The following is a 27,828-nucleotide window of genomic DNA, read 5'->3' on the forward strand; positions in this document are numbered from 1 at the left end:
AATACATGTAAGTGCAATTTTAATGCTATTCTTTTCTCTATTTTTGTCACATACATTGTTGCTGGGATTTCGCAATTCTAGGTCTAATTTGATGCATCTATTATTGCGAAGTTGCGGAAATTTTGTTTCTAGATAGTGACAGTTCATGTATGGGCCATATATGATGAGTGAATGTTCCTAAGGATATTTCATGTTTGAAATTTATTTTGATAAGCCATCTATTTTGCAAAACGAAGTATAAAGTCTTTGACGCTGCTCTCCTTTGCCTTAGTGCTAAGTGAAGCTGCCTTTAGGGCCTCCTTTACCAAGAAAATCAAATCCGAATTCACAATCATTCTTGACTCCAATCTCCCTAAAGGATTATGCACTGGTCTACCTTTGGTGATCACCCTAAAACCTATTTTTCTTCACCTTCTCCTCTTCTTTCTAGATCTAGCCCCATAGGTCACCTAGGGCATCGAATGTCTCACAATCTGGAAATCCAAATACTTCGAATTTTAGTCCACAACTGCACTGGTGTGTCCTCAAGAAGCCCTCCAAATTTCATGAGATTCCGATGGTGGGATCTTGAGATATCGCAAGCCCTAGCTCAAAGACCAATTCTTGCCCTTGGTTTTCCTTAAGCTAGTTACCTCATAGGGATCATTGTGCCACCTTTCATTGAATTTTTTTTCTTTGATCCCCTTCTCTTCCCTAATTAGGTCAAGCTCATCATTGGTTGCTAAAACCTCACCCCTTGACCTAACCTGGGGTCCATTTGGTCTCATGTGGTCCCGTTTCCTATCAAAGCTAACTTTTCAAGGATCACTTAGGAATCCAAGTTCCATAAGGATTTTGAGGAATAGGAAGCTCCATTGCATGACATACTCCCTAAACCTAACCCTCAAATCCTCATCAACCTTTCCTAGAAAAACCCTACACCTTGCTTACAAAGCAAGCAAGCCCTAATTTTGAGTTTCTCCTTGGAAATGGTGATTGGAATCACTTCTTATCCATTACATTGATATATTATTTGTAAGTGAGTCCTCATACCGGTCTCCTCCCATCGGTGAAAGTCCATAAAGAGTAGGGAGCCTTAGCTGAGGTGACAGTGGGCTAAGTCTCCATTGTTTCCCTTGTCCTAGCAGTTGCCCCTTTAGGATTCCCTTTAGGACCCCTGCTAGTTTGAGCGATAACAATCCACACTTTGGGTCGAGCCTGGAACGATGCCCCGGAGGTTGATGCAGCTGAAAAGAAAAAAAAAAAGCATAATTTGGCCACTCTCATTAGCAAATGTTCCATAAAATGCAAAATATGGTCAAGACATACAAATTTAGCACGTGGGCAAAAGCCAAACATGAACTCTACCCCATCATTATGGCCATCACCCTGGTTCCTAGGGCCCCTTATATTGGCCCCCTGCATCATTAAGGAACCCATGATTGTCCCAACCCCTGGTGGGTGATGAACTGCCCAACCTTAAGGGGGTATTCATTGCTATATCATTCACATCATGCTCTCATCCCCTGGAGCCCCGAGTAGTTATAAAAGAAAAATCAATAAAAGGCAAAAGGCATATGAAGAAGGGTGGAAAAACAAAGGTTGGGGTAACTCATGTACCACAATTGCTCCCTCCTACATTCATACACCCAAGTGTGGGCTTCCCTTATCATAGCTACCCTTGTACTGTGGCATGTGGCTTGGAGCCTTCCCCTGATGCCCCACTACACATGACACCTGCCACTCGACAAATGTACCATGGATCCGTCTCTCCCTTAGAGGTTGAAACCACCTAATAGGGTCCTTGGTTAGCCTCCTTCTTGAACTTGGAGACACTTGTCCACTCTAAAGACCTTTATGGAAGGGCTTGCCACTATGAAGTGCCCACTTGGTTCCATGATTTGTAAACTCATTTTCTCAATTACACTAATGATTTGTTATACTAGAAGGTGAGAAGACGCATTGGATCTTATACAGGATTGCAGGTGGGTCTTCATCTTGGGGTTTGGTCTCCCTATATGGGGTCCAAGCCCTCTAGAGGGTCATATTGGCATTTATAGGGTGTGCGTTGAGAGCCATGGGCCTCCACTATAGTACAGTGGAGATAGCCATGATGTGGGACCCTTCAGTACCATCCATTGCTCGCTTGTGCTCAACCTATTTGGTGATAATGATGCACTTGGACCACTTTGCCTAATCGGTTACACACTTGCACCACACACTTGGCAGTTGATCTGGGGCCCAGATGGGATTGTGTCTCACCTGGGAGGCAAAGGGAGGGCTTGCATCATTGTTCCATCCCTTATAGATGGAGTACAGGCTTGTTCAACCCACTTGGAGACCCATGAGGATGTTTTTGTGCCCCCAAAGCCACTTGGGAGCACCACAGGTCATTTTCTTGGAGATCAAGGGGCCACCCCCTTTATCACTATATTTGGAGCCCTTCCACTCATTTTGGCACATATTGGACTCCACTTGGCCTTTCAATGGCCCTCCTAGCTACTTATCTATCATTTTGGCCCTCTTGAGAGGCTTATTTTTCATGTTATGGAGCTATCTTGGTGGGCTTGTCACCAAGTAATGTTATTTTGCACATTATTTTATTATTAGGGGCATCATTAGGCCTAATTAGGAAAATTGAACCCTTAGAGGATGATATATATTGATGAGAGGATCATTCTATTCCTCATTGTCACTTGGATTTGTATCTCTCTCTCTTGGGAATTTCACTCTAGCTATTGATGGACGAATTGGGCATTCATGAAAAGCATGTTTCTTTCTACATTTAGGGAAAAATATAAATGAAGAACCTTTTTGCTTGTTTTGCATTCTTAGCATATCAATTTGTTCATTTAAATTACCAAAAATGTCTAGCAAATTGTTAAGTTCAGTTTGACTTACCAATACTGATGTCGACTTACTTACTCTTTCCATAACTAGATCCTGAGGGGATCTTCCATACTTTTCTTTTCCTCTTGATATGTTCTTGCACAGTTCACAAATCTCTTGAAATGACAATTGAGAGACATCTCCTTTTCCCACCAGGTTAAGAAGATCAATCCATTCATCCCTTATAGCATTTAGTAGGAGAGTTTTTAATGTGTCTGATCCTAAATTATGCAATTTAGATCTTTTGATATTATAAGTAAATCTTTCCACTAAATATTCTAGGCTTTCATCCTCTTTTTGGTTTATCTTAAAGACTTCATTTCTAAGGTCATGGTGTATGCAATAATCTTTATATTTTTCCAAAAATACTCTTTTCATATCATCCCATGTCCTTATAAAATTTGTTCCTAAATTCATGAACCATTTAAGAGCTTTATCCTTCAATATTGCCAGAAACAAATTCAATTTTTGAGTGTGTAATGAGTAGCCATAAGATCTACAAATTATTTCAAATTCAAAAAGAAAGGTTTTTGGGTCTTCTGATCTCCTACCTTTTGTTAGGTCCCTATAATACTAGTAATTCCCCAATTACTATTGTCATTGTAGCCCTTAATGTTATTGTTGTGCCCCTATTGTCCCTGTTGTTGCACAGATTGTCATGACAACGCTTAGACCAGGGACTGTCACCCTGATCCCCGATCTCTCCGTTTAAACCGTCTCCCGAGGCTAAGGGGGGTAGACCCTATGAGATAAATGAAGACCAATTGTGGACCAGTTGGGTTGGGAGACACAGCAAGGCGATTTAGCAATTGATTGATTTAGAAATTAATGTACCAGTGCCTTATGGAGTTAATGATTAAATGATTATTTATTAAATACTACAGAAATATGAACTTTATAATTCCATGATTAACAATCATTTATCATCAAATAACCCAAGTAGAAAGCAAGATATTCAACAAATGCACAACGCCTTAATGATGATCCAGCAATTAAATTTCTAAAGATTGAATGCTTTAAACAACCATACAATTTAAATGCTAACCAATTACCACTTTCATATAGCTAACTTGTAAATAAACATTCAAGTGCATCTAACTATAGAAAAGTGGAACATAGATACCACGAAATGCACCCAAAAAAATGAATTTTCAATTTTTCAGTTAAGCTTTTCAAATTTATTTATTTATTTACTTTTTTTTTTTTTAAGTCTAAAAATAAAACAAAACTAAAATCCTAAATAGAAATGAAATCTAATCTAAACTAAAGTCTAATAAAAATAAAAAGGAACTTTTTAACCTTTTATGAATTTATTTATTTATTTTTTAATGATTTTTTGATTTATTTTAAAATAAAATAAAACTAAACTAAACTATAACAAAAATGAAAATTGAATCTAAATTCTAAGAATAAAACTCAGACTTAAATATAAATCAAATAAAAATCTAAACTAGATCTAAAATTTAATTCTAAAAGAAAGCCTAAAAAAATAAAAACATTTTTAGTTTTTTATGATATATATATATATATATATATATATATATTTTGATATTTTTAAAATCAAACTTTAAAATTTTATCTAATTAAATCCTAAGAACTAACCCTTTTTAAAACTTTTTTTTTAATGAAATTTGTATTTTTTATGAATGAAAATAAAAAATAAAATAAAACTATTCTAAGCATAAATTAAACTAAACTAAATCCTAAAAGAACTTTTTTATTTTTAAAATTTAAACTTAAAGAAAATCAGAATAAAACTAAAATCAATTCTAAACTTAGACCTAGATTAATAAAATCAAAATTCAAATAAATATATACAAAATCAGACCTATACGCAATACCTAACACATTAAAAAAAATGTCTAAACTTAAAACCTAACAGCTAATCTTAAAAAATGAAAATCGATTAAATTTAAAATCTAAAACTAAAAAAATTAATTCTAAAATCTAAAACTAAACTATACAAAAAAATTGCATTACCCTAACCTACGTTAAACCATAAAATCAAACCGCAACATATAGAAAATCGAATGTTTTGTTTATCGTTGTGCAGGTCGGATGACGAAAGAGAAAATGGAGTTCTGCCGAGGGAGGCTCGATGGATTTGTTGCAGGTTTGACGGAGCTCAAGCATGGAAACGCAACAACGGCAGCATGAAGAGGGAGGGCAGATCTGCGGGTAAGGAAAGAGGAGCGAAGAGGTGTAGTAGAGAATGGAAATACGCAAGTTGAAGATAGCAAATTTACTCGCTGTCATATGTATGGAGGGGCTTGCAGCGGTGATGAGGGCAGGATTGGGCAGCGTGGAAGAATGGAGTGAGGATGTTGGCTTAAGGGCTGCGTATAGGTAGCGGAATTACACGCAGCAAGGAGGAGGTAGCACGCAGAGGAATGGCAATGGCAGAAGGGGATTTGTGGAATTCTGGTTGTGGTGAGTTGAAAGTTGATAGGATGGAGGGATGAGCTGAGCGTTAGGAGCTGCGTGAGGCAACTTGGATAAAAGCGAACGCAGGTGGCTTGTGAGGGACGCCGGGAGACAGGCAGCGTGGGTTTGTTGGGCAACATAAGAAAGGCTGCGTTTGACAGAGTGAAGGATAGAATTAAGGGATTTGTTGATGATAAGAGTGTTGGGCAGATTTCAAGAGGGTATTAAAAAATTTGAAATTTCTATACAACCAAAATGAAAACCTAGGAACTCAGAAAATTCCACAAAAATTTCCAGATCTGAAGTAAATATGCCTGCCAGAGCTGATCCTGAGGCCAAATCTTGTTGAAAATGCAACAAGATGATGGAGCTTAGTGGAAAGGAGTCGCCTTCACTAAGTGGTCCCGCAGGTTATTTTTGGCGCAAAGTCTATTTTTAGACTATGTCTATTTTTAGACATATGGATCATGGTCTATGAGTTGCAGGATGCTATTTATAGATGATTGGTCATGTTGGGAAAAATATATGGACTTCTATTTTTGGTTCACAGTGAAGTGATCAGAGTCTATTTTTAGACTGCCAGGCTAAAAATAGAAACAGTCAAATATTATTAGCCCTTAGTAATATTTGGACTCTAGACATTATCTTATTCTCTTGGAGCACTTCAGTTTGAGCTACGGATGTGGCACATGCAGCTGACAAAAGGAATCACGTGGGTTCTTATGTGTTAGTTGAGCTATTGCATGGAGGACTTCAGTTAGAACTCACGCATGTGAGTTCTGTGGAGTTGGATGTGGAGTTGATGGAGTTGTGTTCAGTTTGACTTAGTTGAACTAGTTGTATTTAGTCTAACTAAAGAATACACTAGTGATGAGTTGTGTGAATTGATTGTTAATTAATTCACTAATTATTAACTCATAAAGCAACTGAAGAATACATCAGTTAACTCAGTGCATGGACAGTTCAACAGAGACAGGTGTTAGAGGTAAGTGAAAGGGTGAGTTGTGACTATCAGTTGTGCATGAGATTTGCACAATCAGTGGGATTGAGTAATGCCAATGAGGATTGCGCAGTGTGGGCCAATATCAAGGCAATTGTAGCTTGTGCTCACGTGATTCTCTTGCAAGATTGTGCAGTGGAGGCAGGCAAAGCAGCAGATTAGATTTGAACCTATGACTTGTTCGGATTTGAGCTAGTTTTGTGTGTAGCAAGTGGAGATAGTACTGATTACTTGTGAGGAGTATTGTACTATGTATTGTTACATGTTCTCAATCATTATAATACACAGATAGTGTGGGGTTTTCAGCTGTATGCTTTCCCCGGGTTACATACTGTGTTAATGTGTGCATGAGATTGATGTTTCATTGTTTTTAATGCTACTAAATTGATGAGCAACGTAGAGGAGGTTATGTATTATGCATGTATTCCACAATAGTGTATAATCGGGATAATGTCTGTGAATAAGTGTTTATTATTCAAAATTTCTACAGATCTTACCCTCCAGGGCCTAGATCTGGCTTCAAACAAAAATTTCCTCTCAGACCTGCAACCTGCAATGGCAAAAACAGAAAACCCAGAAGTAAAATGTGCCAAAAACAAAACTGAAAACCCTAAAACCAGTTAAAAATTTACAATATTTACAAATTTTCGACTCTTAAGCAGCCAGATTTGTCAATAATCCACAGTAATATTTTCATAATTTTAAACTTAATGTGAGATACTTCAGAAAACCCTTCATGCATTCATAAAAAAATTTCAAATGATAAGCCCAGGATTAAAACTGGTTGGGCTCTTTCAGAAAACGCAATCCGGGAGTTGGCTGGTTCAGCCGAGAACTTCCCCTAACGCCTGGTAAACTCAAAACTAAGATTTCCTGCACAGCTTAAAATCAACCATTAACATAGAGGGAGAAAACAATAGTGAAATCCAGATCAAATGGAGATACCTGCCATTATATTTCAGAATCTAAACTATCATTCAAACCCCAAAGATCAGACAAGATACCTGTGCCTAAATCAATCTTCATCAAGCTATTATCAATGGCTGAAAATAAAATTATGCAGAAAAATAAATCATCTTACAACACTTTCAGAAGAGTAACACCAGCAAGATTTCAACCCCAAAGTCTTTCTTTATTGCACAAAAAAAATGACTACAAGAGAGCTTTCTTTAGCACCACTCTTAGATCCAATCTGATCTCAAATGACCCTTGACACCCTATTTAAAGGAAAACTTCCCAACGGCTAGTTCGAGTGATCCATGTCAAAATGATCTCGACCGTCGATGAGACTCAAAATCTCTTTTAATCTCATCCATCGAAATTTTAAATGCATTTTAATATATTAAAAAATTAAAACCCTGCATTTATTTCCTCAAAACTTTGATTTATTATTATTTTATTTTTCAGTTTTTTATTTATTTTTAATTTGTTTTTTAAATTTTATTTTTTTATTATTTTTCAATTTTATATTTTTTTGTTATTATTTATTATTTTATTTTGGATCCTCGAACTTAGCCTTTGGAAAAATCACCTAGGACCTAGGACTTATGAGAAGATTAAAACATTTTATAACCCTCAAGACACTTTACATCATGACTTTTACAACTTTACATCTCAAGGGGGAAAACCCATTTGACATAGACCCTCATAGACCACCCAGTTCTATGACACAAATATAATCTAGCAGATCAAGCAATTTGTAGTAACCTAACCAAATAGTTAGAGTTATTTCCAAAGTACTTTTACATAGACTTGAAGCAGACTAAGATTCCCCTAAGATTCTAATGACAAAATCCATTCCGGCTTTGGGGTTAGGCTGAAGGAAAACTCTGCCGATCATGGATCGGTGAGACAAAAAACCTTGCGGAACATAAATTATCACTAGAAAATTAGGTTTTCCTAGGCAATTTACATACATGACTAAGATCTACTAAGATTATTTACAATTTACACATGCAGACTGGGTTTACAACATAACATAATCGGGCAGATGATGACAGTCGAATGGCACGGACACGTCGATCCAGCGCTATCCCTTTTGCGAAAAAGGGGGTGTACTGTTATGGGTAGTTGACACGTAGTGGTCAACATCTGGCTCTACTTGGGGACACGTTGCTATGCTGTAGGAATGTGAGAATCCAGAATCTGCATCCACGCAACACATAACAAAACATAAGTAGCGTCCATCCAAAAATCATCATATAACATTAAGCACAAGAAAGATATAAGCTCTTCATTTATTAACTAGTCTAACAACATGAAAAAGTAAATCTAATCCTAAAACAGAAATGAAAACACTGAAAAAACAAGGAGTAGGGTTAGAAATACAGAGGATGCTCGATGGCATCAGATGTGTTCAATATAGTGTATACTGAGCATTTGCCTGCTTTCAGGCAGATCTGTCGGCTACTTATCGGATGTGCCATGTCCAATTCTGCATATGGTAGGAGTTTTTCCTATCCGAAATTCAAGCTGCTCGCGGCTGTCTGATGCATTAAATCTTTTTCTCATCATCTTTTTCTTGCGCTTTTTCTTTGTGGCAGGCTATATCACTGATGACGTGGAACTTTCTGCTTCAAAGCTCTCAGATGAAGTATGTAAGATATGCGTGACATGTCTTTCTACATTTTGCATCTGCCCTGTCAAGGATGATGGATTAATCTCATAGGTGCCATGAGTTATAACTTGATCTTCAATGACTGGTGGATTAACCGTGTGAGCATCAACCTTATTATTAATTTCCCTTTTATCCAGGTCACCTTCAATTATCCACTTTTCAATAGAACAAAGGACCTAATAATAAGATGGAGCTTGTTGCAGCAGATAAGGAGACTCCTGATCTATTGACGTTCCCTGGTTTCTTTCATCCTCTGACCATTGTTGAAATTTCTGAACCTGTATTTTAATGGCATCTATCTGACTAGAGTGTTCAACTTTCATAGCACTGATTTCCCTGGCATGGTCTTCTTCCATGGTCAATAACTTATTTTGCATAGAATTAATTTCTCTATCATGATTATCTTTCATGGTCGTCATATTTTCCTCTAAGCCCGATAACTTGCTTTGCATAAAAATAATTTATGTGTCATGATTAGTCTTCATGGCCTCAATTTCCTTAGCATGCTGATTTTGCATGATCTCCATCTCCTTATTGCGTTTTTCCAGGTGGGTGCATAAAGTTCTCACATCATTGGTGTAATTAGTTTGATTGATCTCCATAGTTTTTACCAGCCACATTAGTTCTTGTATAATTTTCTTCGAATCTTCCTTTTCATTGTCGAAACTGATTTATAATTTGTCCCTGCTTTTCCACTATCATGGATTTGATCTGCAATGGTACAGGTGGATGACACATTTTGATATGAAGAATTGTCTTGAAATCTTTCATTGACAGCTAGACCTTTTATAAGATTACTTTCATTCTGTTCCACAATTTTAGGGGCACAATGCGAGCTATCTGGATCACCATATCTATCTTTAAAAGCATTGTAAATGTCTTGTAAAGAAGTGAAAGAGTTTTCAGGACAATTATTAAACCAATTCAAAGCATCACCCTCTAAAGAAAGGACAAATAGATGCATTTTGACATCTTCATGATCATATTGAGGAAGTCTACAATACATGACCGTTATATGATAAAAACTCCATAAATGCCTTCTAACAGCGACTGAACCACCACCCGAGAACAAAGGTAATTTAGAAATGGCCACTTCCGGTAAATCATGGAGATCATCCATAAAATGACATGGTTTAAACGAATAATCCATGATGAATAACGAGGGACCAAATGGATGATAGAAAGAGATCTCTGCTCAAAAAAATCAAGAGATGAAAGAAACAGAGTCGCCACTTGAACAATGAATCTAATTCTAGGATCCAAAAAGCAACAAACAAGCTGATATGAGAGAGGCTTCTTGTCTGGGAAAAAATAAATGAAAAGAAATGGAGTCGCCACCCAAACAAGAAACGAACTAAAGAGTAGGTGCTGATATGACGAAAGATAAGGAGAAAAGATCGAAATGATGCCAAAAAAATGTTGACTCTGCCAGCTCAAATGAGAGATGAGAAAGATGAAGGAATGATGAATGTCGAATAAACCAAGGACAGAAAAACTCTATCCCTAGCAACGGCGCCAAAAAATGTTGTCGCACAGATTGTCACGACAATGCTCAGACCGGGGGCTATCACCCTGATCCCCGATCTCTCCGTTTAAGCCGTTTCCCGAGGCTAAGGGGGGTAGACCCTATGGGATGAATGAAGACCAACGCTGGACCAGTTGGGTTGGGAGACACAACAAGGTGATTTAGCACTTGATTGATTTAGAAATTAATGTAACAGTGCCTTATGGAGTTAATGATTAAATGATTATTTATTAATGTTGTAGAAATATGAACTTTATAATTCCATGATTAACAATCATTTATCATCAAATAACCCAAGCAGAAAGCAAGATATTCAACAAATGCACAACGCCTTAATGATGATCGAACAATTAAATTTCTAAAGATTGAATGCTTTAAACAACCATACAATTTAAATGCTAACCAATTACCACTTTCATATAGCTAACTTGTAAATAAACATTCAAGTGCATCTAACTATAGAAAAGTGGAACATAGATACCACGAAATGCACCCAAAAAAATGAATTTTCAATTTTTTCAGTTAAGCTTTTCAAATTTATTTATTTATTTATTTATTTTAAGTCTAAAAATAAAACAAAACTAAAATCCTAAATAGAAATGAAATCTAATCTAAACTAAAGTCTAATAAAAATAAAAAGGAACTTTTTAACATTTTATGAATTTATTTATTTTTTAATGATTTTTTGATTTATTTTAAAATAAAATAAAACTAAACTAAACTATAACAAAAATGAAAATTAAATCTAAATTCTAAGAATAAAACTCAGACTTAATATAAATCAAATAAAAATCTAAACTAAATCTAAAATTTAATTCTAAAAGAAAGCCTAAAAAAAAACAAACCTTTTTAGTTTTCTATGATATATATATATATATATATATATTTTATAAAATCATACTTTAAAAGTTTATCTAAATAAATCCTAAGAACTAACCCTTTTTAAACTTTTTTGTTTTTTTTTTTATGAAATTTTTATTTTTTATGAATGAAAATAAAAAATAAAACAAAACTATTCTAAGCAGAAACTAAACTAAACTAAATCCTAAAAGAACTTTTTTATTTTTTAAATTTTAAACTTAAAGAAAATCAGAATAAAACTAAAATCAATTCTAAACTTAGACCTAGATTAATAAAATCAAAATTCAAATAAATATATACAAAATTAGACCTATACGCAATACCTAATACATTAAAAAAAATGTCTAAACTTAAAACCTAGCAGCTAATCTTAAAAAATGAAAATCGATTAAATTTAAAATCTAAAACTAAAAAAATTAATTCTAAAATCTAAAACTAAACTATACAAAAAAATTGCATTACCCTAACCTACATTAAACCATAAAATCAAACCGCAGCATGTAGAAAATCGAACGTTTTGTTTATCGTTGTGTAGGTCGGATGACGAAAGAGAAAATGGAGTTCTGCTGAGGGAGGCTTGATGGATTTGTTGCAGGTTTGACGGAGCTCAAGCATGGAAACGCAACAACGGCAGCGTGAAAAGGGAGGGCAGATCTGTGGTAAGGAAAGAGGAGCGAAGAGGTGTAGCAGAGAATGAAAATACGCAGGTTGAAGATAGCAAATTTACTCGTTGTCGTATGCATGGAGGAGTTTGCAGCTGCGGTGAGGGCAGGATTGGGCAGCATGGAAGAATGGAGTGAGGATGTTGGCTTAAGGGCTGCGTATAGGCAGCGGAATTACATGCAGCAAGGAGGAGGCAGCACGCAGAGGAATGGCAATGGCAGAAGGGGATTTGTGGATTTCTGGCAGCGGTGAGTTGAAAGCCGATAGGATGGAGTGATGAGCTGAGCATTAGGAGCTGCGTGAGGCAGCTTGGATAAAAGCGAACGCAAGTGGCTTGTGAGGGACGCAGGGAGACAGGCAGCGTGCGTTTGTTGGGCAGCATAAGAAAGGCTGCGTTTGACAGAGTGAAGGATAGAATTAAGGGATCTGCTGATGATAAGAGTGCTGGGCAGATTTCGAGAGGGTATTAAAAAATTTGAAATTTCTCTACAACCAAAATGAAAACCCAGGAACTCAGAAAATTCCACAAAAATTTCCAGATCTGAAGTAAATATTCCTGCCAGAGCTGATCCTGAGGCCAGATCTTACCCTCCAGGGCCTAGATCTGGCTTCAAACAAAAATTTCCTCTTAGACCTGCAACCTGCAATGGCAAAAACAGAAAACCTAGAAGTAAAATGTGCCAGAAACAAAACTGAAAACCCTAAAACTAGTTAAAAATTTACAATATTTACAGATTTTCGACTCTTAAGCAGCCAGATTTGTCAATAATCCACAGTGATATTTTCAGAATTTTAAACTTAATGTGAGATACTTCAGAAAACCCTTCATGCATTCATAAAAAATTTCAAATGATAAGCCTGGGATTAAAACTGGCTGGGCTCTTTTAGAAAATGCAATCCGGGAGTTGGTTGGTTCAGCCGAGAACTTCCCCTAACGCCCGGTAAACTCAAAACTAAGATTTCTTGCACAGCTTAAAATCAACCATTAACATAGAGGGAGAAAACAATAGTGAAATCCAGATCAAATGGAGATACCTGCCATTATATTTCAGAATCTAAACTATCATTCAAACCCCAAAGATCAGACAAGATACCTGTGCCTAAATCAATCTTCATCAAGCTATTATCAATGGCTGAAAATAAAATTATGCAAAAAAATAAATCATCTTACAGCACTTTCAGAAGAGTAACACCAGCAAGATTTCAACCCCAAAGTCTTTCTTTATTGCACAAAAAAATGACTACAAGAGAGCTTTCTTTAGCACCAGACTCTTAGATCCAATCTGATCTCAAATGACCCCTGACACCCTATTTAAAGGAAAATTTCCCAACAGCTAGTTCGAGTGATCCATGTAAAAATGATATCGACCGTCGATAAGGATCAAAATCTCTTTTAATCTCATCCGTCGAAATTTTAAATGCATCTTAATATATTAAAAAATTAAAACCCTCCATTTATTTCCTCAAAACTTTGATTTATTATTTTATTTTATTTTTCAGTTTTTTTATTTATTTTTTAAATTTTATTTTATTTTATTTTTTTATTATTTTTTCATTTTTTCATTTTATATATTTTTTTATTATTTATTATTTATTATTATATTATTTTTATTTTTATTTTATTTTTAGATCCTCAAACTTAGCCTTTGGAAAAATCACCTAAGACCTAGGACTTAGGACTTAGGACTTATGAGGAGATTAAAATATTTTCTAACCCTCCAGACACTTTACATCATGACTTTTACAACTTTACATCTTAGGGGGGAAAACCCATTTGACATAGACCCTCATAGACCACCTAGTTCTGTGACACAAATATAATCTAGCAGATCAAGCAATTTGTAGTAACCCAAATTACTTTTACATAGACTCGAAGCACACTAGGATTCCCCTAAGATTCTAATGACAAAATCCATTCCGGCTTTGGGGTTAGGCTGAAGGAAAACTCTGCCGATCATGGATCGGTGAGACAAAAAACCTTCTGGAGCATACATTATCACTAGAAATTAGGTTTGCCTAGGCAATTTACACACATGACTAAGATATGCTAAGATTATTTACAATTTACACATGTAGGCTAGGTTTACAACATAACATGATCGGGCAGATGATGACAGTCGAATGGCACGGACATGTCGATCTAGCGCTATCCCTTTTGCAAAAAAGGGGGTGCATTGTTATGGGTAGTTGACACGTAGTGGTCAATAGTCCCCATATTGTTATTATTGTGCCCCATAGAAGCCCACTATTGTTATTGTTGTGCCCTTATATTATTATTGTTATGTCGGCTTTGATTATATTGTGACCCCTTAGACTCCTATATATAGAAAGGAGGTTTTGTCATTTGTATCATCCAAGAATTGTTCATCTGTATAATGTAAAGGAGGTTTCTCCCTCGAAAAGGCTTATTTTCAAGGTGTTGATATATCCTTTCTTCTATTTTGTGAGCTGGTTGCATAACATTTGGTATCATAGCTTTGGATTCTAGGGTTTCTGTGCTCCAAACAAGTCATCGTGGCATTTGTGCTATAACTTTTTTCTGTGATGTTTCAGAAGCTAAAAAAAACCCATTTGAGCTGAAATCTCGCTGAACCTCGGGTCCAAATTTCAGATTTTATCTCGCTATATTTTCGGTGATATCATCCAAGGAAGTTAGGGTTTTTGCAGGCTCCCGAATTATATCTCAAATAGGTGACCTGGGAAAAATCGTCATAACTTTCGTTCTAAGCATCAGATTGGAATTTCGTAAAAATTTACAGAAAGAGGACGACCTATAGTTTTCTGTGTATCGGTTTTAGGTCCTCAAGTCTAAAAAGTGACACATGGCACTTAGTACAAATTCGCTCTACTGAACCAGTCTATAATCAGGACATCAAGGGAGATTTGGCATAACTCTTCCTTGGAGAATCCAATTTTGATCAGTCTTGTGAGGTTGGAAAGAGGACTCAGAGGGCTACCACAAGACGCAATTTCAGACCTTGAAGATCTGAAATTACAGATATACAATAGATTCAATATCGAGCTCCTACAAAGTGAAAAAAGGTGTGGAGTCTTTTTTAAATTTTGCATAAGTTTGGTTTGAAAAATTCCTTTGAAGGAATTCAAAGGGCATAGTGAAGCATTATTATCATTAATTGATGCCCCGAAGAAAGAAAATTGAATCACATAGTAAGAAACCTGAAATCTCTAGCATGACTCATGAAGAAGACGAAGAAATGCAACATGATATATCAAAATTACGAGACCAAATGCAACAATATTCACTTTCACAAAAAGTAATGGAAGCTAGGATGGATGGTTTAAAGAAAGGCATGGAAGCTAAGATGGATGGTATAGAAGAAAAACTTAAGGGCAACATGGAATATTTGAAGACAGGCGTGGAAGCTAAGATGGATGGTATAGAATAAAAACTTAAAGGCAACATGGAAGATTTGAAGACAAATTTGACAAATTTGCTACAATAAATGCTTAATAATGACGAAAGGGTAGTAAAGGAAACTTATGAGGAGAACAAAAGAAATGTTAATCATGATTTAGACTCTAACGGTGGATTGAAGACCCACCATGTTCCAAAGATTGATATGAGGAAGTTTGATGGCAAGAATCCTGTAACATGGATACTACAGATGGAGCAATATTTCGATCTCCATAATGTGCAAAACACACAAAATGTACGCATTGCAACTTTATATTTGGAACCAAATCAGTTTTTATGGTATCGATGGCTTTGCTCTCATAAACAAATTGTCACTTGGGAAATTTTTACGGAAGAAATGATAGCACATTATGAGGATACAAAAAGCAACACTTTTTTTAGCCAATTGATAAATCTCAAACAATAGAGTTCAATGATGGAGCACATTGAGGATTTCCAAAAATTGAATATAACGATAAAATATATTCCAGAGGAGCATAGGATTGATGTGTTCATAGGCACTTTAAAGGATAACATCCAACATGAGGTTCGCCTTTGGGAACCTGATTCATTGGAAAAAAAATATTCAAGTTGGCAAGAAAAATGGAAAACAAAATTATGGCCACAAGGAAACCTACCACCCACAATTATAAAGATGGAAGTGTTGTTGCCCCTAACCTTCCACAACCTACAAGGTTGACACCACAACAAGTGGAAGAAAAAATAGCAAAAGGGCTTTGTTACAGTTGTGATAGAAAATACACTAAAAGTCATAAGTATGTCGAGAAGAAATTATTTTACATAGATTGCGAAGAGGACGAAGAAAATGAACAAGAAACATCAAAAGAAGAGGATATACACCAGAAACAAACCCTAGAGAAAGAAGAAATGAATCCGACCATATCTTGTAATGCATTGGCCGGAATTACCACTCCTCAAACTATCAAGATAGAAGGACATATCAAGAAGAAAAAGGTAATAGTGTTGATTTTGAGAAGTACCCATAATTTTATTTATTGTAAGATATCCAAGGAATTGAATTGCTTCCTATATCCAACACCAGAGTGTCAAGTCATGGTTTCGGGTGGAGGAACCATAAATTTCTCTGGGGAGTGCCATAATATCAAGCTATCCATGGGAAAATATGTATTAAATAGCCCAATTATTTCCATTCCAATGGGTGGTGCTGATGTTGTACTAGGAGTCCAATGGCTACAATCCTTTGGTACCATAGCTTTTAATTTTCAAGAACTTTTCATGAAATTTTCTTCGAAAATAAAGGAAGTTGAATTAAGGGGTATTACAGGGAAACTAGGAAAGATAATTAGCTCTAACAGAATGACAAAGCTTATAAATAAAGAACAACAAGACATAATTGCACAATTATGTTCACTAGAGGTTCCCGCATCGAAATCATCTATTTCTCCATATCTCCAAAAAGCCTAGGACAGTTATTCCAAGGTATTTGAGACTCCCAAAGGCTTCCCACCTATTCATGATCATGATCATGCTATTTATTTGATTCCAGGATGTGTTCCTCCAAACATCAGGCCTTATAGATATCCCTATTCCCAAAAGAGTGAAATTGAACGTATGGTTGCAGAAATGCTAGAGGCTAGTATAATTCAACCTAGTCAAAGTTCTTTTTCTTCTCCAGTAGTATTGGTGCATATGAAAGATGGGTCATGGTGCAAATGTCCCAATTATAGGGAGCTCAACAAGCTCACTATTAAAGATAAATTTCCCATTCCTATCATTGATGAATTATTGAATCAATTGCATGGATCAATTTACTTCACCAAGTTGGATCTTCGTTCAAGATATCATCAAATCAGAATCAAGACTGAAGACATTCTAAAACAGCATTTAGAACTCATTAAGGTCATTATGAATTTTTGGTCATGCCTTTTGGCCTTACAAATTCACCTTCTACATTTCAAGGTTTGATGAATTCCATTTTCAAACCCTTTCTCAGAAAATTTGTGCCAATATTTTTTGATGATATACTAATCTACAACAAGTCTTGGAAGGATCATGTTCAACATGTTGACAGGGTGCTCAAACTATTGGAGGGAAACAATTATATGCAAAAAGCTCTAAATGTTTCTTTGGAGTACAAGAAGTGGAATATCTGGGTTATATTGTACCTCATGAAGGTGTGAAGGTAGACCCTAGCAAAATTAAATCCATTAAGGAATGGAAGATCCCCACATCCATAAAGCATCGGCGAGGATTTCTCAGGTTGACAGGGTATTATCGCAAGTTTGTTAAGAATTATGGGCGAATAGCAGTACCTCTAACAACATTATTGAAGAATGATGCATTTTCATGGACTCCAGAAGCAACAAAGGATTTTGAACATCTTAAAGAGGCAATGTGCCCAGCACTGGTCTTAGCTACGTCGGACTTCACAAAAACCTTTATTGTGGAATGTGATGCCTCAGGAAATGGAATTGGTGCTGTTTTAATGCAAGAAGAAAGACCCATTGCTTTCGAAAGTCGTCCAATCAAAGGAAAGTATTTACAAAAAGTTATTTATGAAAATGAAATGTTGGCAATACTACATGCACTTAAGAAATGGCGACCCTACCTAATGGGAAGACACTTCAAGGTAAAAATGGATCATGATAGTCTTAAATACTTTTTAGAACAAGATTATCTTCAGAAGAGCGGCAAAAATGGATTACAAAGATGTTGGGTTATGACTTTGAAATCATCTACAAATAAGGGAAGAAAAATGTTGCGGCAAATGCACTCTCAAGAAAGGATGAGGATGTGGAAGCATTTCTTTGTGCCATTTCTATTATCCAACCAGATTGGATAAATGAAACAAGGGATGAATGGAAGAATGACGAAAAATTGTGGGCACTCATTCAAAAGTTGCAACAAGATCCCAGTACATCTTATACATTTAGCTGGAAAAATGATTCGTTATGGTACAAATAATGCTTATACCTATGTAAGAATTCCCAACTCAAACAAAATATTCTTATGGAATTGCACACCTCTCCCTGAGGAGGGCACTCAGGATTTTTAAAAACTTACCACAGGGTTAAGAAGGAATTTTTTGGAATGGCCTTAAATCGGGTATTCAAAAGTTTGTGGCGAAATGTTTAGTTTTTCAACAAAATAAAGTTGAAATGATTAAGACCCCAGGTCTATTACAACCTTTATCCATTCCAAGCCAATGTTGGGAGGATGTGGCAAAATGTTTGGTTTTCCAACAAAATAAAGTTGAAACAATTAAGACCCCGATGGAATTGCACACCTCTCCCTTAGGAGGGCACTTAGGATTTTTAAAAACTTACCACATGGTTAAGAAGGAATTTTTTTGGGATGGCCTTAAATCATATATTCAAAACTTTGTGGCAAAATGTTTAGTTTTTCAACAAAATAAAGTTGAAACAATTAAGACCCTAAGTCTATTACAACCTTTATCCATTCCAAGCCAATGTTGGGAGGATGTGTCAATGGATTTTATCACAGGCTTACCCAAGTTCGAAGAAAAGAATGTCATCATGGTGGTAGTTGACAGAGTTACCAAGTATGCACACTTTTGTGCGTTATCGCATCTATTTAAAGCCAGTACAGTTTCTACTGCATTTATGGAAACAATTCAAAAGCTACATGGAAACCAAAAGATTATTGTAAACGACAAAGATCCCATTTTCACTGGAAATTTTTGGATAGAATTATTTTCTTGTCTTAGTACTCAGTTAGCTCATAGTTCATCTTATCATTCTCAATCTGATGGGAAAACTGAGATAGTAAACAAATGTTTGGAAGGATATCTTCGTTTCTTTGTATCTGATAAATAGACACAATGGGTCAAATGGTTGCCTCTGCTTGAATGGTGGTAAAACACTTCCTTCCAAAATGTAGCAAAAATGACCCCATTTATAGAACTCTATGGATATCATCCACCGTCCATTAAATCATATTTAAGAGAAAATTCTAAGGTGCAAGCAATGGAAGATCACATCGAGCATCAACAAGTTCTCCAACTATTAAAGGATAACCTCACTTTCGCGCAAAATAAAATGAAACAATAGGCAGATCAACATTGCATTGAAAGAAGTTTTAATGTAGGTGACTGGGTATTCCTATGGCTACAACCATATAAACAAATGTCCCTCAAACAAGCTAAGAAGGATAATAAATTATCACCAAAGTATTATGGTCCATACAAGGCGTTGCAAAAGATTGGTACTATGGAATACAAATTGGACCTTCCTGCAGATTCCTGAGTGCGCCCAGTTTTCCATGTTTCATGCTTAAAGAAGGTTATAGGTGACAAACTCCCAGTTCAAACAATACTACCAGAACTTGACGAGGAAGGAAAAATCATATTGGAACCTGAAGCAGTCACAGAAACAAGAACTCGACAGCTATGAAATCAATCAATTTCGGAGTATCTCATCAAGTGGAAGAACTTACCCGCTAAAGATTCCACATGGAAGGGTGAGAATTTTATACAGAAGCATCCAAAACTACTCAAGCATTGAGGACAACACCTTTTTGAAGGAGAGGGGCATGTTAGGTCCCTATAATACTAGTGATTCCCCCATTACTGTTGTCATTGTAACCCTTACTGTTATTGTTGTGCCCCTATTGTCCCCATATTGTTTTTATGGTGCCCCATAGAATCCCACTATTGTTATTTTTGTGCCCTTATATTATTATTGTTATGTCAATTTTGATTATATTGTGACCCCTTAGACTCCTATATATAGAAAGGAGGATTTGTCATTTGTATCATCCAAGAATTGTTCATTTGTGTAACGTAAAGGAGGTTGCCCTCTCGAAGAGGTTGATTTTGAAGGCATTGATCTATCTTTTTTTCTATTTTGTGAGCTGGTTGCTTAACACCTTTGAAGTTAGGAAGTATGGATGGAGGGATGTTCTTCTTATGAACATTGATTTCAGTTTCTTGAATGGGAAATCCAAAAGGATCTTCCTGATTGTCATCATCTCCATCCATTTATTCAACCTTTTTTTTACCTTTTCTTCTACCTACAGAAATAAGAATTCATGGTGTAGATGTGTGGCTCTTACTACAACACGTGATATAGTGGGGGTGGTAGGTGACTGAAGTTTTTTTTCTAATGAAAAGAAAAAGACTCCTATATACACTTCCCCGACAACGACGCCAAAATGTTTGGTAATTTAATTGATGTTAAATTACTTACATAAAATATCAACTAGGGATAGTAAAATGATGAAATGTATGTGCTAGGAGTCTTTGTCACTCATACAATTCCTAAGTTAATTTGAGATTAAAAAATGCACATGTTTCTCTACAGCTATGTAAGCAAATAAATCACTCATAAAAATGGAATCAATTCTATTGCTTTTTCTTAAAAGAAAGATCACACTCTTCTTGAAATAAACTTCACACTTGCTTCACACTTAATAAAATCACACACACACTTTGCTTGAAATAAAATAACACTCACACTTTCTTGAAATGGATTTACACACACACTCTTGTTTTGAATGAAATTACAAACACACTTGCTTTTAACTGAAATCACACTTGCTTGAAATGAAACCACACTTGCTTGAAATCGAAATCACTCTTGCTTGAAATGAAATAACACTTGCTTTTAATTGAAACCACACTTGCTTGAAATCAAAATGACATTTGCTTGAAATTCAAATCACACTATAAATGAATCTATTCTTGACAAAAAGAAGGATGATCTCTGCAAATTAAAATCCTATCTATATAATTGCAATATAAAGTTATACTACCAATCTATGTAAATCTATGCTACTAATCAACTAATACTTTGTCCATGTGCACAAGAGATCTCACTTCAATCAACAATAAAATGATTAAATGAACTTGCTGCAAAACAATCTGAAACTTACATTCAAAAATCAAAACTTGAATGATTAAATGAACTAACAAAATTCTGCACAAAATAAAATACTAACTGCAAATAAAAGAAAAATCTTACTGTCTCGAGGGGGCCTTCCTATGAGAAGTAGGTATTAATATGATCCCTTCACAAGATGATTAACCATGCATTCGAATCACACAACGGAGAAATAAGAACGAAACAAAGTTTTAATTGCAAAACAAAGTTTTTGAAACAATCACCAATCTTCTTGATCAAATAGATTACAGTGTTTTATAGATCTCTGAAGCAACTAGAAACTCATAATTTCATTGCATGAATTCTGGCCATGAGATCTCAACAAATTAATTTGAGAATAAAATCAAATATGTTTTGAAGGATTTTAGGATAAAAGATGAGCCCAAATATGTTCATAATGATCTTCTTGCCATGAATTTGCTAAAGAACAGCTTGTTCTGGCCTCTTTGTTGACTATGCATTAAATGACAAATTGAAAAATCGTTTATCCACGTAATCTGCAAAATAAGGCTCCAAATAACTTCTAAAATCTCTCAAATGGTAACTAATTTGAGAAAACATCTCATGAAGAACCTAATTGGGCCCATGCTAAACAAAACACATGTTTTCATTTTCTGAAATTCGCTTTCATTTTCTCAGAAAACGCGTTTTAATTTTACTGATCAAAACTGCTGCGTTTTTCCCTTGATTTGATGCTGGACGTCTACACACGCGATCTTGGTGGAATTTTACCAATATAAATCCATACTGGAACCTTTAGAAACAATGTCCATGTATCGGATTTCCTTCTAGAGTGGTGCTACTACCTCAACCATGGAGGTAGCTACGGAAACTTGACCAAACTACAGAAACTTGACTTGCTAAACAATCATTAGTTAAAACCATGCAAAATTCTTCTTAATCTACTAAAAATAATCGAAATAATAATAATAAACCATGTAAATATGTATGAGGGAATTTGGTGCATTTATGAATAAATATGGTTAAAAATGATGACAATGGGTGAATGGAATCACGCAAAAATGGATGGTTTCCAACATAATATAAAATTATATATATATATATATATATATATATATATATATATATTCCCTTGGAAAAAGTCGTAATTTTCATTAATGAGGAAAATTACATTTTGCAGATGCCAGTGGCATATACTGTACTATGGGCTAGAAGCCTATCATGTTGAGTATTTAAAAAAAAGGAGGTGTACTCCACGCAGGGAGACACTGCTCTGTACTGTGATTTTCAATATGAAATATGTACTTACTCTACGTAGAGAGTATCAAAAAATAACTGTCATGTATAGGACTACTTGAAAAAACATTTATATAATATTATATAAAGACAAAAAATATATAACAAAAACTTATGTGTCCAGCTCCCATTGAGCTTAACTATTCTGATATTTCTATAAAAGGTCTATGATAATACTGATGGAAGGTTCCATCAGTTTGCTCCAATATGCTCCATGTTCCTATAGGCCTATGTGCTGCTTCCTTGGATAGTAGATCGGCAGCTATGTTCTGCTCCCTATATATATGTTGACAAGTAAATGTGTCAAATAAATTTATGAGTCTGTATATTTCTTCCATGATGTGTCTCAGAGAAAATGCATGACAAATTGTAGTTTTTTTAATCCAATTGCATACTGTTTTTGAATCTCCAAATAGTTGTAAGTTTCTGCACTGCTTTTCCAAAGCAAAATGTATGGTGTATTTTGTTGCTGATAGCTCAGCAAAGTTGTTCGTCCCTCTGCCTAGACCCATTTGGATTTTGTAATAATGATTTGTTGTAAGATGAAGGACAACACCCCCCCCCCACATCCTATGTCTTGAGCTGAGCCATCAAAGTATGCCCAGGGGTGAGATTGGTTTATACTCTCAGGTATGATATGCCTGGGGATGGGGTTTGTTTCCTCCTCTGGAATCTGTTGGTAGTCTGCTAGGATTTGTGCAGTGATGGTCGGCCAGTGGGGGGGGGAGTTTTGAAAAATAATTCTATTCTTGGCAATCCATATGGCCCAGCAAGTAAGTAAAGGGATGTTCTTTGTTTTTTCTGAGGATACAGTGGACCACCATCCCTCCCAGGCTTCCTGAACAGTTGTTCCCTGCCACAGAGGGAGCGAGGGTATTTGTGAGTGAATAGTATTCCATAGCTCTTTTGTGCATGGGCAAGTAAGGAAGAGATGATTCACTGTTTCATTGTCAGCTTTGCAAAGGCCACACCAAAAGGGTCCATGAAAAGATCTTTTGATCAAATTTTCTCCTGTTGGGATTTTGTGTCTCAGAATGGTCCACATGAGGAGCCTTGACCTGGGGGGTGCTTTTAGTTTCCATAAGCTTCTCCACCACGGTTCACACATCAGAGGTTTCAGTGGGTTCATAAGAGTTATGTATCCCACTTTTGGTGAGTATTTTCCATGCTTCACATGTGCCCAGATTAGCTCATCCTCCCCTTCCTGTATCCTGATATGGGATTCCGTGAGGGCCTCCGTGTATTCTTTCCAGTGTTGTTGCCATGGTTGAGGGATCTGTAGTGCCCTCCCAGATTTCCATGCTTGTTGCAAAAAAGTAGAACGATCATTGTCTGCAATTTGGCTAAGGTGAGAGATCCCTCTGGATGTGAGGTATGTTCTGACCATCCGGACCAGGGCTTTTGTCTCGCTTAAACCATTTGAGAGTGTCCTCTAGTTCTCCCAGGGAGACCTCCTTTGTCAATTCCCCGCCTTCTTCTTGCTCTACAAACCTTGGGAATAGTTGAGCTGTCCTCATGATGTCATCCAGGGTGGCATTTGGGGGTGACTTATAGATGTTCCTGAAGTGGGCAGTGGCCATAGCTACCAATCGAGGGAAGGTGTTCACTAGTTCTCCTTGTTCATCTGATAGCTTCCAAATAGTATTTATAGCTTTGCGCCCATTTGCAAATTTATGATAGAACTTGGTATTGTCATCCCCTTCCTTAAGCCAAATGGCTCTGCTTCTCAGTCTCCAACTCTCTTCTCTGTCCTTAAGAATCTGGTTTCTCTTAGCCAGAAGTGAGGTTATCTGCTCTTTGTGTTCAGGGGAAGAGAAGATCCCCTCATGGTCATTCTCATACTCCTCAATGGCTTCTTCAGTCTGTTTGAGTGTATGGTCTTCCTGCGATCTCTTCTTATGAGCCCATTGTTTTGAGAGGCTTTTGAGCTCTTTTAGGTTTTTTGCAAATCCTTCTGATATAGTCCTTTCTGCCATAGGGGGATGAGTCCTCTAGTAAGTAGTTACTAGATGGATATATCCAGCGAGGTTTCCCGTGAAACACCATCCATGGAACCAAATGGTCAGTAAAAGAGATCCCACGGGACTAGAATCCAAGGTTAATTCCTAAGAGGGGTCTAGGGGACAAAAACACAGACCTAGCCCATTCTTTCCGCCGAATCCCCCCATTAATCCATGCCCAGAAGTATCCATGATAAGAAAACTACAATACTCAATTTCCAAATGACAAGGCATACCTTTAGATTTAGGAGGCCCACCTTCAAACATACGATCATGGCACATGGGTGAGGGACCACATGGCTGGCTCAAGTAGCGGAGAAATGGCACAATGAGTTGGTTGTTCACTGCAAGGGCTTGTTGGCTGCCAGCTGAGGACCATCTTGGAGAAAAAAAATTCTCTTAGGGATATTACCCACAAAATGGTGGGTAACAAGTGTTTTTCCCTATGATTTCTATCAACCAAGCTTATGCTCGGAGGTTGATTTTAAATGTGCAACTAAATTAAGATGCCTACAATGATATGCAAGTAAATTTGTAAGTGCTATGTAAAAGATATAGATACTTTAAACACAAGATTGCATAAGCTTTATAACATGTGAAATTGTGAAGTGAAAGTATTTGCTCTGAGTTATGATAAATTAATGATCCACCAAAAGAAAACTTGAAACTTATGAGCAATAGATTTGCATGTAAAATAAATGGCAATTCTTGTGAAAAATAAACTCAAGATGGTACTCAAAATAGTTTTGCGAAAGAAAGAAATTTTAACTTGAGAGATTAGCTTGACATAAAATAAATGGTTGCTTTGGAAAGTGAAAAACCCCAAATACACAATGGATCAAAACTCAAGATGTGAAATTGTTGCAAAATAACGAAGCATAAGTGAGCTTTGGACAATACCCAAGCTAGACGTATAAAGTTAAAGAGATGCCTTGCATGAAAATAAATTGCTATGAGATAGAGCAATTAATGTAAATGGTGCAAACAAATTGTAGTGAACTTTAGCAAATTAAGTGAGATGCATGGTTGTGTTAATTAGCAAATTGAAGCATGCATGTAAGTGAGAAGAGAAGCTAGAATCAACAAATCAAACAAACCACAAGTTCTCTCCCAAAGCGGAGAGATAGGAATGCCAATGGATAAAACCCACACTCCAAAAAATCAGAAATGTTATTAATTAAATTACAAGAGGTAAGGGCTCATGAAAGCCTCCTCCAAACTCAAGGAATTTTTTTTACAATGAAGCCTTAGACCATAGACTTTTCCTTGATGAGTTACTGCTGCAAATGAGGCCAAAGAAGGGCCTTCAAATCTGAAATTTGAAAGGGTCGCTTTAGATACAAAATTTAGATTAAAGAAAAAAGAGGAATTTGCACCAAAGTAAGAGATATGAGAAATAAATATTGAATTATGAAACAAGAGATATGAGACCAAAACTCAAAAGGAATCCGTACAAGACAAATTAGAATGATATTTGGCAATTGACAAATGTGGGTTCTCCTTGAGTACTTTCAAGAGTGGTTTGGTTCCCCTGAAAACTTCCCCTCATGCTTGAAGCTTGATCAAAGAAATATTTTCTACACAACTTCACATGAACAGATTAGATCCACATGAGCTTAATCAAATGCAATGAAGAGAAAATTTTAGAGACATTTGACATCAACCAAAACGTTTCTCTATCTAGAGCAAGTAAATAATCCTTATGCTAATGTCAGATAGTTACACATCAACATAACTTGAAAAGCATCATGGAAATAATAACATAATGAAACAAGTAGAAATATAAGAGCAAGAATATCAAGAAGTTACCATACACAAGGAGAAAAACACCTCAAATGTAACCCCAAAGTCTTTTGTATTAATTTGCAAAGAGTGTACAATCCAATAGAGTATCCTTAAGCACAATAGCTCGTATTCCCCATTACCTAGTGAGAGAACAAAGCTCTTATTATATAGAAGCTTGGGAGCCAATTCCAAGGAAAATTGTGGCAATCCCAAAGCAAATGGGTAACAATCCCAACACACCTTCATGCAAATTCGAATTTCCCAAGTAGAATCAAGAATCCCTCATGCAAAATCAAATTCCATGATGAAATGACAAGTGTATATGGGTGGGAACCAATGTGGATACAATTTCCCACAAAAATCTCCACTAAATATTCTCCCAAATCCTCCCAAATGTGCATTAATTCCACAAATTCGAATTTCTCAGTCAAAAGTTATTGCATTTATGTCAAGAAATTTGATTTCCTTGAGCACATGTCCTTTCCTTGATTTTAGGAGTCCACATCACCTTGGGACTTCACTTTAACTCCTCCATAATTTTCCACCTCATTTACACATCATTTAGCATGTGTGCATATTTGTTTTTCTCCATTTATTTAATTGTTAGCTTAATTTATTGCACTTTTTCCACTAAACTTAGGAAAAATGGGTTTTGAGTGTCTAGAACACATTTTTGGCCCCTCAAAGTGTGCCTTCGTAGAAAGTTGAGAGTGAGAGGTGTAATTCTTATAACTCATACCCCATACAACTTCTCTAGACATCACTTAATACATTTCAGATACAAATTTTATTCCAATTTCCACCCTGCGGGAAATTTAAAAAATTAAAAAATGACTCCCTAGACCTAACCGAATTCCACAAAAAAATTTGTGTGATCTAGTATGGTAATATACATTGACCCTAGACACTAGGATTCACCCAAGGTCTCACCATCAAGCCGTACTCTGGATTTGGGGTATATTTGGAGGAAAAAACTCAATTAATTATTAAGTCCTGGTAGGGAGATGATAATTAACCAAGTGAAAAAAAACCTCCCAGAGTAATACTCATCTGATGACAAGGTCCCAAAATACCTAGGCCCGTTACATGACTCAAAACTCATCATACTAGCATCATTTATTACATTTCCCCGCAGGGGTGTGGAATTTGGGTACAAAAGAAAATGATAAGAAAAAGTAGAGTTGAAAAACTCTGGTAATATGATGATGACTGATGGTACAAGCATCCTTTGGTACATCCTTGGACATGGAGTCTTTGAAAAAATATTCAAGGACCACTTCAGTGGCCAACATTTGGCCCCACATGGGGATGCATGCTAGATAGGAAGTTATAGTATGCAAGAACTTGGAATTTGCATCCACCAACAAAAGACATACATCAACAATATCCATTCAAAACAACATCAAATGAAATCAAGTACAAAAATGGAGAAATAGAAATTTATTCTAAGAGCGTAAATGAAAATTTATTCATGAAATAAAACTACTTAACCAAAATGATAACAAAGAGTAGAGTTAGAAAGACAATACAA

General features: G+C 36.1%; 1 protein-coding gene across 3 annotated transcripts in view; it reads right to left on the reverse strand.

Moving 5' to 3' along the window:
- LOC149218115 (short-chain dehydrogenase TIC 32, chloroplastic-like) overlaps positions 1–27,828 on the reverse strand; it is a 205,848-nt gene that overhangs the window by 17,708 nt on the left and 160,312 nt on the right. Inside the window, exon 8 of one of the 3 annotated variants that reach the window (XM_089383818.1) lies at positions 21,356–21,382. The exons of the other annotated variants lie outside the window; for them this stretch is intronic. Within the exon in view, the coding sequence (XP_089239944.1) occupies positions 21,371–21,382 (12 nt within the window). The 3' untranslated portion in view covers positions 21,356–21,370. Of the gene's footprint in view, positions 1–21,355; positions 21,383–27,828 lie in introns of those variants that run through there. 3 annotated transcript variants of the gene reach the window in all.

This window comes from Pinus tabuliformis, chromosome Q (genome assembly GCF_031772625.1).
Source record: "Pinus tabuliformis cultivar Carrire ecotype Pingquan chromosome Q, CPIR1, whole genome shotgun sequence".
Classification (NCBI taxonomy): Eukaryota; Viridiplantae; Streptophyta; class Pinopsida; order Pinales; family Pinaceae; genus Pinus; species Pinus tabuliformis.